Source organism: Balaenoptera acutorostrata, chromosome 16, assembly GCF_949987535.1.
Source record: "Balaenoptera acutorostrata chromosome 16, mBalAcu1.1, whole genome shotgun sequence".
NCBI classification, from domain to species: Eukaryota; Metazoa; Chordata; class Mammalia; order Artiodactyla; family Balaenopteridae; genus Balaenoptera; species Balaenoptera acutorostrata.
This window is the reverse complement of record NC_080079.1, coordinates 59,526,866-59,538,958: the sequence shown is the minus strand read 5'-3', so window position 1 is coordinate 59,538,958 and position 12,093 is coordinate 59,526,866. Positions and strand designations below refer to the sequence as shown.

The 12,093-nt window shown below is 45.7% G+C and overlaps 1 protein-coding gene across 1 annotated transcript in view; it reads left to right on the top strand.

Annotated features, from left to right (window-relative positions):
- LRMDA (leucine rich melanocyte differentiation associated) overlaps window positions 1-11,399 on the top strand; it is a 693,055-nt gene extending 681,656 nt beyond the window's left edge. Inside the window, exon 6 of the mRNA XM_057530603.1 lies at window positions 11,298-11,399. Coding sequence (XP_057386586.1) covers window positions 11,298-11,399 — 102 coding nt within the window. The remainder of the gene's footprint in view (window positions 1-11,297) is intronic.
- The last annotated feature ends 694 nt before the right edge of the window (window positions 11,400-12,093 follow it).

Below are 12,093 nucleotides of genomic sequence, written 5' to 3'. Positions count from 1 at the left end.
GCTGGTGGGGTGCTTCCAGCCGCCCAGCCTCTGACCCCAGGCCCCTCACAGGTCTACAGCCTTCAGCACGTTGGATGTGGGGAAGACCCGAGAGGCACACATGGGCATTGCCCAGAGTTTCTTCTTGGGCGTGTGGGTTCCTGGCCCACTAAGCCCATCTCTCAGTGCATTGGGTGTGTCTGGGCTCCAGGGATCCTGTGCATCTTAATGCCAGAATGCTGCCTTTTGGAGATGAAATTACTTAACGCTTTGCTGTGTGTTCTCGCCTGAGGGTGCTGCTGACAGAAGGCAGAGTTTTTCTCCTCTGGTTGCCGTCTCCCTCTTTGTTTTTGTGCATTGCATCTGTGTACATTAGCAGAGGGATCTGTGTTTGAAAAAGGGTTACATCCGTCAGAATGTTGCCACTTAAGATTTGCTCCCTTCCTCGGAGATTGACATGAGAACAAGCATCACACTGCGTCTTCACAGGGTACTGGCTTGGAGAACTTTCCAGACCAGACAGGTCTTTCCCCCTCGGCTCTCTTCCTAGCTCGAGTATGGGCAGAATGCATCAGTGCTGAGAGAAGTGTTTCTATCTTCAAGTTTGGAAATATCTTCGATACTCCATGGAAAAGATTGGGTGTCTCCTGTGTGGGGTGGTCCTTAGGAGTTATTTGGAACAGAATGGACAATCTAGACAAAGTTGAAATATACAGCCAAGATTCCGAAGCATCTCAGTGTCTTAGAAGATCCAAGATTTGCCCAAAGGGTCTTAAGAAGGGTCCAGGGTCTTCTGTTATTAGGATTGTGTGGAGATGTGGCAGATGCAATTGACGGGATGGGATGCAAAGGGACAAGGCACTTATTAAGAGGGCCTCTAGAGAATTCTCCTTCTTCTTCACTGGGCTTGAATTTACTTGGTTTAGAGAATTTTTAGTCATTTCCGCATATGAAAAATGGAGGAGATAAATGGGAGGGGAGAAGATGAGACAGAAAAAAAATCAGCCTGAAAGTAGTTTGAAATAAGAGCAGAGCATTGGTGAAAGTCATTTTCCAAGGGTCCTCTCTCCCTGCTGTGTTGCTTTTTTTTTTGACCAGTGAAAAGTCCCCTTTCTTATCTCCTGCCCACTCCCGTTTCTCATCCACAACAGAAAGGGCAGTGTTTCTAGAAAGGGAGATGTGTCTCCAGGTAAAAGCTGTCCCAAGGCAGTGGCAAGGGAAGCTGCTGTCCCCAGCCTCCATTGGATGCTGTGTTTTCCTCCTAGTTGCAAGTTCACAGGTAAAAGTGAAACGTTACCCTGGGCTCCTCTTCCAAAGAAAGCTGTCTGCTCGCCATGGCAACCTCTTCCTGGGGTCTCAGCTGTCAACAACGGGGTACAAAGTTCACAGAACTCAGCATTGTGTCCTCCTCTCTTCGTGTCCTTTTTTTCCTTTCTTTTTTTGAAGGGATCGAGGCTGGTTTGCAGCACTATTTAAAGCGAAGATGCCAAATGAAAAGTTCTTCGTTTTAAGTTGGTGCTTATACAAAGCTGCTTTGTGGTTTTTTTCGGCCTGTCAGACTTGTCAGGCCTAGTAAGAAAAAGTATATTGTTTCCAGCACTTGGATTCCTTTCTCCCTGACATCTGCCACTCTGTAAAGATGATAAATTCCTGCCTCATTAGCCAAGGGTGTGGGATTACAGGCTGACAACACATTAATCACCAGCCTCTGTGGCAGGCTGACTAGCAATAGGCATTGTTAACAAAACTTTTCTAATATGTCACTCTTCTCTATGACAGCCTGTAATCAATCATTGTGATTGACGGCGCTGATAGATTACACTATTTATACTTTGTGTAATGAAAGATAGTGTTTCCACCTACTGTCATTTCTGGGCAAGTGGTGGAGGATCAGTGAATAGAAACAAACATAACAACAGGGCAAGCCCTCATCATCCCCAAAATAGCCACAGAAATACCCCACCTTCCCAAGTCCCAAGCCTGGCTTGTGCATTTGGCAGTGAACAAGGCAGCAGGTTGGCACTGGGGCAGTTACTCTGGGATGAGGGGTAGTGGTGGGGGCATCTGGAAAGGAAGAGGTGTTTTGGATTTTCACAGAGAGCTCTCTCTGCAGTGGATACGCTCTCAGGTATCGAAAGGTCAAGTTTACACAGGTAGAAGATTCCCCCAGCAGCCCCTCTGCTCACCCTCATCAGCTTACTGTGTGTGTACAGCTGAGGCTTCAGCCCCTCCTCCCCTGCCAGATGAGAGATGATTTAGATGTTGATAAAATATTTGTTCTTTCCTGGCTCTGAGGGCAAATATTATCCTTGTTTCCCTTAATCGTACAGCACTGCGAAAGTCAACAGCACCCGGAGCAAGTACAAAACCAACACTCGGAGAGAAGCCATTTGCTGAGGGCCTTTGCTGGGACTTGCTTTTCCTCTTTGAAGCCCCGAACGTTGCAAATAGGTTAAGAATGAATCAGCTGAGCTAAGATGGATTCTGGCTCTCATGTACGGGACATTTTTGGAGGGTCTTTTCAGTGATTTTTATTTTGGTGTGGAAAGAACTTGTCAAAGATACAGGCTATTTTTGACTTGCCTGAAGCTATAATTTTCATAGAGTGGCAAGCGGGGATGATCCTGGGCTGGCATCCGCAGAGGCAGAATGCCTTTCCCCGTGCTGGAGTCACCGTCCGGCCAACTGTGCCACACAAGCCTGTTTTAATCATTTTGTTTTTTTAATGATGGTTTTGTTTAATTTTCCTTGCTCTTGGTTAAGTACAGGAAAAGTCTCCTTTATTAGTTCTTTAAGGTTCATAGATGTGAATCGACATCTGCCTCTTTAGCACAGGCATAGGTCTGTGATTCTCAGCCTTCCCATGAAATGGGTTTCTGATCTCCCTCTCTCTGAACCTAGTCTGTGGATTGGGAGGCAGAGAGGGGAGAAAAGAAAGGTAGCAAGGACTTGTCCCCCCCACCCCCCTGCATGTCGTGGTGATGGTAGGCATCCGACACTTCAAGATGCCCTGCCAGTTGGCAAAGCAAAAGGAACCTGAGAGGGACCCTGAGTGAAACTGCTTTAGAGGAGGGTGAGACAGGAGGAGGTGCGGGGAGCCAGCAGAGCTAAACTTTAATCTCTCTGTGAAGTTTGAGTGAGCCCAGGATGATTAATGAGAGAGCAGACCATCTGATTAAGCCCCTCCGTGTCATAGGACATGATTAGTAGGTGACAGAGACGGTAACAGTATCCAGCCAAACCCTTGTTTCTTTCACGGCTCCGGCTGTTATATGATTAATGTCCCCAAGGGCTATCTCGGGGTCAGGCAAGGGAACCTGTCAGAACAGGTGGAAGTGACAAAATGGGCAGAAACTCCTTAGGGGGGACAGGAGTGGTGAGGGAGAGAATGGCGTGGGGGGAGGTGCGGGGGGGGTTGGCCAGATGGAGCCGGCAACCTTTCTCTGAACCGAGCAGGCTCGGGGAGCATCATGGGAATGGAAACGAGGAAGAATCCCAAAACTGCTGGTGTTTCCCAGGTCCTGGATGCAGCGAGTACTGCCAGCTTGGATGTGCAGAAAGCACAGTGTGACATGGCGAGTTATCACTCATCATTTATGTGCTGAGGTGGGATGGGACGGGGCTACTGTGGGCCCTGAGGGGATTAATGTGAGATGCCCCCATGTGTACCTTGTAAGCATGCGTGTTCCTTCAGATGCAGCAGAACAGGGCTCCACTCTGCTGGGGGAATTAAGTACAAATCAAACAGGTAGACCTGATGTTTCAGTTTTTTGCTTTTAGGGGCCAATGCATACAAACTATCTTGAATGCTCTACTTAGAAAAGGTTAAATATGGAGGATGAGAATGGATTCAAAGAATTATATCTTTTTAGGTCTAGAGTGAGCTGTAGAAATTTTTTAAAAATTCAGGTAACCCAGGTAACAGGTGAGAAAACCGAGGCTCAGAGAAGGTAAATGACTTGTCCAGTGGAAGTTAGGACTAGAACCCCAGCCTTTCTATTCCTAGTTTCATATGCCAAACCCTTGATGAATCCATTGGTAAGAAGTCTCAGACCTTTTTATTAGATGTGAGCTTCCAAGCAAGACTTTGATCTTCACTTCCCTTATTATATTTCCACCCTCCCTTCCCAGAAGCGCTTCGACCTCCAGGTCAAAGGTTCAAATACCTTTGAATTTGAAGTGGAATCTCACTGAGTTCCCTTGGGGCAAGCAGTCTTCCCAGATGGCATCTTTGAGAGGAGACTATGCTCCTATGGCAGCCATTTTGATAGACAAGGTTCCTGAGGAGGACCATGTTGACATGAAAGAGAATCTGGATTTTGTTGAGATTGACCCAGCAAGTGTAGCTTCTCTCTTTCCATCTTGGATGCTCTGTCTGTTCATTACCCACATTCGAGAGCCATTCTAGGGCTGTAATGGGGGCTGGTAAGACTCTTCAACCATTTTCTAGGAGCCTCTTGAGCTGCCGCAGTCCCTCTCTGCTATACACATCAATCTGACAACTCTTGCTCTTGTGTTCACACAGCAATAATAATAAGTGGGTTAGCACTTGGACTGGGCAGTAACCAGTTCCTTGCATCAGCTTGATCTCCAATGCAGGAGTTTACAAACTGGGAATCTTTGCTAGGAAGAAAAAGACCACCTTTCAGCAGAGTTTTGTCCATACAAACGTACCAGGCAGAGATGGTCTTCAGTGAGCCACAGACTTAGTAGCAAAGCCAAGTTCAGTGTCATGATCACAAAGGAGGAAGACGGAGGAACGGAGACTGTACTGGATTATTATATCAGCAAGGGAATAGTTTGGGTAAGAGACCCAACCAAGGCATGTTAATGCTTCAGTCTCCCAAAAGTGGTTTATCACTTGGCATTTTATGTGAGTTACCCTCAAAGGGCGAATGGAGTATAAAGGCCACTCAAACCTTCCCAGAGTTAACAGAGTCCCAGGGCAGCATTATAGAACAGGTGACTTGGAGGGCAAACCCTCCTACAGATGACTTCTCCCCAGGTCAGGGGATCTATTATGGATAAATAAATGCTTATTCATTTTTAGAATTCTGGCACATTTTGATTTCTGCTACACATTTCACCCAGGTGTCATACAGCCTTACCAGGCCAAGTAGAGAGTGAACTGGATTTCCAAGAACAGTCATCTGAATTTGGCTCTTGTGGTCTGAGGGAATCATACAGAAGACTGAGTCTCTTCCATGGTCAAAGGGATCATCTAGGACCAAATCCTTCTATGAACTGATAGAAAGGTTTGAGAAAACTTTGGCAGACACGGCATGAGATGTCCAGCCTTTGCCGTGGCCTCTAGCATATTGGCGGGAGTTCCACTGTGGCTTGATGGTGCTGATGGGGGTAGTGGAGTTCTTTATATTACAGAGTGAATCAGTGACCTTGGTGGATCATGCAGTCCTTGAGCCTTTCTCCTGTCGCCAAATAGGTTGAGTTGCCAAAAATCGAGCCTCTCTTGACCTACAAAAAGAACCCACCTTGTCAAAATGTTGACCCATTCCCCATGTGCACTGCTTTATACTGGAGACTTTATGGGAGAGCCATGGTGCTGTGGAGGTGGCTCGAGGCTTTGCTGTTGGTAGACCCCAAAAATAGTCTGGGGTCTTACCATGACTCGGTGGTCAAGTTTAGGAATCATTTCATGAGCAAGGCCATAAGCAAATGTTTACCGATGATTAAGTACTGAAGTTTGTGAATGATGTACACTCATCTAAATTAGAGCAGATTCACATTAGAGCCTGCCTTCCTCTATAATTTCTTGAGCAGGGAGAAAGGGGTACCATTAATTATTTCAGGGGTGTGGCATCTCACCTTAGGCGACCTCCTGGGAGTGGGTTAGGCTCAATGAAATAATCCTCCACGTGATTTGGCAGAGAAATGTTTGAGGTCCACATTATTAGGATGTACTACACTAATGATGTTACCCAACCAGAGAGCATGACAAATAGTTTAATGAAGAACAGCAACTATTCTGGATGGCAGATATTTCTTTACTTAAAGGCAGAATTCAGGAAATGCCAACCTCTGTTCCTTTGAGGCTAGCACAGATACAAGATTCCGCCCTTTCACGAAGGATGAAAACATAGGAAAAACTTAGAGTATGGGAGATGCTCATTACCTTGCAGGATTGACCGTTCTGTGGCCCCATCAGTCTGGACTCCCAAGTCCAGGATGCCAAACTCTCTTATCCCCTTTGAGATGGAAAAACACCACAATCTTCTTTTCCATCCTGTTATTTATTTTTTTGAAGATTTTCTGAAAATGGCTTCTTTCTGTGTGTAGTTGTTTAAAGAAACCAGACCAGAAAAATCAGGCTAAGTAACAACTTTTTTTTCTTGAGCAATTTTCTTTTTTGCAGTTTGGAACTGGAGGCAATTGAGGGCCTCCCTAGTGCCCTGGTAGCTGCAGCCCCTCTTTCAGCATTTTTTCCAAAGGGCACAGGCCAATCTGCCCATAATGAGCTTGGAAAGTGAGGATGAAGTTCCTGATAATATGACACAAATTTCTTTACTTTTGCTCCTTATTTCATCTTAATTAGTCCCTGTAGAAAGGATTGATTTTTGAGAGGCTTGTAGTGAACATCTGTCGGTATTCCTGGGGTCATTCTTAGCCTGTCCTGTGTTTGACATTTCTTGTAAAAGAGGAGGCATTTGTTCATATTGACATTAGCTGCCTCTGTATCTCTCGGTGGTACAGATGGTCTGTGAATAAAGACATCAAGCTAATAGGCAAGATGACAAGCTTCAATAGAGCTGGGGCTCCTCACACTTAAATGGCAGGGCAGCGTAGATTGCTTCTGCTGCTGAGGCTGGGGTCTGCGGGTAGCAAAGCATATGGAATAAGTTAAAAATGAAGAAGGATCCTGGGAAATAACTAGAAACCTCTCCCTGAGACGATAAGGGCTTTTATTATTATTATTATTTTTCATCCGTGCAGTGTGTCAACGCTTCCAAGGCATGCAGAGCCAGGGAAGAAAGGCGGAAACTGCATTTTCTGCCAGTCCTGCTACCATATATTTTTGTCCTCTGAATTGGCCATGCAGATCCTAATGGAGGTTTGCAGATCTCAGAAGGGAGCTATTGTTCTTGCTTTTTAGGTGAAGTATGTTGGTGCTTCTGCTTCCATCAGAGGACAGCTACTCTCAAGTCAAGAGCTTAGGTTTTTTTCTCCCATGAAACCATATTTTCCCCGAGGACCTCCAGGAAATCAGCACTCTGGAACCTTATAATTCTGTTCATTCCAGAGGTTCTGGGCTTTCTCCCAAATGCACATCCTAGTTTATTATGATAATCCATCATGGCTTTGGCATATGTATATTCATCTCTATTTAAGTCCGCTTATATTTTAATCATGAACCATTTATTAGGACAAAGAGGTTTTTTGGTTGACTCTTGCCAGTGTAAAATACCTCAAGCCTGAAGGGCAGCCTCTCGGTTCTGGTGTTGGGTGCACAAGCCCTCCCATTGGTCCAGGTTTCTTTATCAGTGTATTTTTTATCCTTTCAGCTGCTATCTTCTCAGATGCTGGAATCCCGATCTTTTCTATCCATCTTCATTATAGTAGCCCCTATGGACTCAATTATATGAGTAGCTTTTCTTGCCTTCTCCTGAACTGTCTTTAGTTCTATTACACATTCTTTATTTTCCATTTGTACATGGGTGACATATCTACATGCTTATGTTGCTTTTTAAAAAAAATTATTTAATTTATTTATTTTTGGCTGTGTTGGGTCTTTGTTGCTGCGCGGACTTTCTCTAGTTGCGGCGAGCAGGGGCTACTCTTCCTTGCGATGCGCGGCCTTCTCATTTCAGTGGCTTCTCTTGTTGCGGAGCACGGGCTCTAGGCGCGCGGACTTCAGTAGTTGCGGCACACGGGCTCCAGTAGTTGTGGCACGCGGGCTCAGTAGTTGTGGCTCGCAGGCTCTAGAGCACAGGCTCAGTAGTGGTGGCACGTGGGCTTAGTTGCTCCGTGGCATGTGGGATCTTCCGGGACCAGGGCTCAAACCCATGTCCCCTGCATTGGCAGGTGGATTCTTAACCACTGCGCCACCAGGGAAGCCCTGTGTTGCTTTTTAATGTTGACACGCTACCTTGTTTCATGGATGATTTGAGGTGGCTTGCAAGGATAGAAACTGTAAAACAAAAATAAAAACAGGACCTTACCAAGGCAAGGGAAAATAGTAAAAAGGGGATGATTGCAGAGGAAATGCGCTTCTACAGTGCAAAGATCAAAACAGTACATGCTGTTTCTTGTAGGTTGGTGTAGATCAGGATTACTGTGAGCTCACACATACCAAAGACTTGAATCAGGACCAATACCTTTACATGAAAAGGGAAAAATTAACTACGGCACTTGGTAGGTAAATAATAAAGCAGTTTATTGCTTGTCTGATTGTTCTTTATTTTACACACTGATTGGGTTGAGATTTTAATATATGTCCCCCACCCTCCTCACACATAGGATCTCGACTTATCAACTCAATTAAATGAATTATGGTGTTGGGAGAGTCTTACCTAGAAAGAGAAGGAGGTACGAAAGAGAAGGGGACAGGGAGAGAGCAGAGAAGAGTGCAAAGAGAGGGAAGGAGAGGAGGAGGGAGACTCCTCATTAGCTTGGATAATGGTAAGATTAATGAGATGCTTTAGTTAATGAGGCAGTTAGCTGGCAGAGGTCTTTCCAGTGTCCCTATGTGGGCTTGAGGTGCCATTATGAGAAGCTGAGTCAGATATTTAAGGAGGAGGGAGAGGTGGGCTTCCAAAAGCCCGAAGCCAGGAAACAATCCACACACAGTTGGCTGGAGTCAGTTTGATGCAGGTCAGATGGGGACATGACCCTGCCTTTGTTTCTCCCTGGGTACTATGTCCTGGTCTCATAATTCAACTATCCCGACCCCTGAATGGGCTGTCATGAAATGAACAGAACCTTCCCCTACTTTATTCTCCCATGTTCCGTGAGGATTATTGTTTTTTGGGTTTTTTGTTTGTTTGTTTGTTGGCTCTCAGTCATTGGAAGGGGCCATTGTTCCTGCTTCCCCCACTTTGGTGAATTTCTCAAAGATGGAGACCATGTCTCTACCATTAGATTACACTCTCCTCTAGATGGAATTTATATCTTTTGTTCAGATTGGGAGCTCCCTAATGATGGGAATCAGTGTCCTTTACATTATTTGAAGAGCTTCTCAGAGCAGACAGATGATTCCTTTCCTTTTTTTCTCCTCTGAATCCCACCATATATTTTACTGAGGATCCCGCATCTCTTCATTCCACAAATATTTATTGAGACCTAGTGTGTGCCAGGTACTGTTCTAGGCACTTGGAGATACAGAGTGAACAGAGGATGAGTTCTTGTGCAAGGAGTTTACCTTCCGGGGCGGGGGAGGCAAGAGAGACAGATAAGAAGTAGATAAATATATGTCAAGCAGGGTAGCATCGGTGGGGGTTTCAGGAAAGTGATGCTATTTCATGCTGGGTAATCAGAGGTGACCTTTCTGGAAAGGTAACATTCGATGGCCGGAAGGAAGACGTACGGTTATTTGGGCAGGGCGATGAGAGTTCTAGGCAGAGGGAACAGCAAATGCATTTTCCCTTGTCTCTTGGATCTCCAAGGGAGTGTGTGTGACCAGCAGCAGTGTCTCAGGGGGCTCAGAGACACCCAATCACCCTGCGTCTCAGAATCAGACGCTTCAGCACCTGCTGTGGCAGACTCTCCTGCCTGAGCTGTGTCCAAGCTCAGTTGACATCAGCAGCCCTTTTTAACCCATTGGCACCTTCAGGGATCTTGCTCTTTCCCCTCGACTCAGAGTTTCTCCAGGGTAGGGATGAAGGCTCCACCTCTTTATGTCTCCTAAATCATCTAGGACAGAACTGAAGGATGCCCAGATCTGAGTGTTTTACTCAGTGCTTATTGGGGGTTGCACTCATGCTATTTGAAATGCAGTCCTTTCACGTTGTTTAGTACTGATCAGTGACTCTTCATTCTCCATGCTGTCTTCTGGTGGAGGCAGTGAACAGAGCTCAGACTTGGGATCCGCACTGTCTGAGTATAAATTCTACTTGCTCTGTGACTTTGGACATAATAATGATCCCTATGTCATCAAGAGGGTTGATGACTCAATACATGTGAAGCGCTTAGAAGAGTGTCTGATGAGTGGTCTCTAGGTGTTAGCCGTTGATATTGTTATTGTTTACTGTTGCTATTATTAATATTCCTTCAGTGTGTTTTTTTTTTTTTAATTTTATTTATTTATTTATTTATTTATTTATTTATTTATTTATTTATTTATTTTTGGCTGTGCTGGGTCTTCAGTTCGTGCGAGGGCTTTCTCTAGTTGCGGCAAGTGGGGGCCACTCTTCATCGCGGTGCGGGGACCGCTCTTCATCGCGGTGCGCGGGCCTTTCACTATCGCGGCCCCTCCCGTTGCGGGGCACAGGCTCCAGACGCGCAGGCTCAGCAGCTGTGGCTCACGGGCCCAGCTGCTCCGTGGCATGTGGGATCTTCCCAGACCAGGGCTCGAACCCGTGTCTCCTGCATTAGCAGGCAGATTCTCAACCACTGCGCCACCAGGGAAGCCCCTTCAGTGTGTTTTATACATATAAGAGTTCTAGAAGTCAAGTGGGTTAGGGTAGTCCTGACTTGCCTGAAGACATAACCTGGAAGGCATTCTTTCCCGAAAAGGTGAGGTGAGGTGGCATCGATTGTGTCTCAGAAGCTGGTGCCTGTATGAAGTGCAGGATGCTGGCTGAGGTGAGGGACAATGCCACTCACCTTGCTTCAGGGGCTAATTAGTTGTTTCAATTTTATGTCACCTCCATGATTACAGATTTCTTAAGGATACTTTGCCATCTTCCTGTGTATTTCAAGCTCTGTGTCATATTAGGAGATCCAGCAAATATTTGCAGAATTAATTAATAACTGGTTAGGTGGATGGTTGGATGGATGGATGCATAGAGTAAAGGAGTTACGAGCCTTTTCAACATTATTATGGTTCAAACTACCAAAGAGGTGAGCGTCTGTTAGCTTGTTTCTACCCACACTCCATCTTTTTTTAACCTTCAATTCTTGCTTCCCTCTGCCTTTCCTCTTTCCTTTCCTCCTTGCTTTCCTCTCTTCTTGTGCCACCTCTCCCATTGCCTCTGGACGCAATCATGTCCCTCTTTGTCTATTATTTTCTCTTTTATCCTCAGTATCAAGTACCAAGCATCCCCCAAATCCATTAAAGATCAAAATCTAGAGTGTTCACAGTGTGGTGGCCCAGGTGAAAGGAGCTGGGGTTTTGCTTTCTCCCCTGGGTATCTGTTCCCCAGGATGACCCAGCATCATTTGCTGAGGTAACAGTACCACGAGCTGCCCCCCTTCGCTGCAACACCCTCTGCGTCATCGTTTTGCGAACCGCCTTTGCCAAGTGATCATGGCTGAAATTGATGCCTCCGGCACACATGAAACTCACACCTTTGCTCAGGCTGCCTCTCTCTATACTTACTGCCGTTTAAATGTCACCGCTATTGAGCAGAGAGTGGAGTAATGTGTCTGGGAAGACAGCTAATGCTATATTTTGGTAAGTTCTTATCAAAATGCCTCTGGCAAGCTCTTTGCCCTTGATGAAAAGAATCCTAGTCCTGCTTGCAAAAATCAAGAGTAATTATGCCAGCCCAAACCCTTGGGACTTACCAAGGGAGAATGAACCCTGTGGGAGTCCTGAATCCAGGCCCTTTGTTCACAGGATAAATGGAGGTTGGGGTGATGTCCTTAGCACCAGCAAGGCGAGGCAGTTAAATTCTTATCGGAACTTGATGGCTCTGCACACCTCTGAGAAGCACTCACTTTTGGGACCTCAGTTTCACCATCTGGGAAGTGAACATCTGTGCTCTGGTCCACTCCTTAAATAATCTCACCAGACATCTGTGGAAAATTACTCTGTGGGTAGGTCATGAATAGCAACTGGGAGCTCCCTAGTCCCCATCATTTTCATCATAAAAGCAGGTATCTCGGGCCATATTTTCAGTGGAAAAATTAGTGGCATGATCATTATTACTTGTGATATTTCTACTTACCTAAGAGGATAGTTCTGGGAAGTAGCTATTAAATCAGTAATGTTAGGAA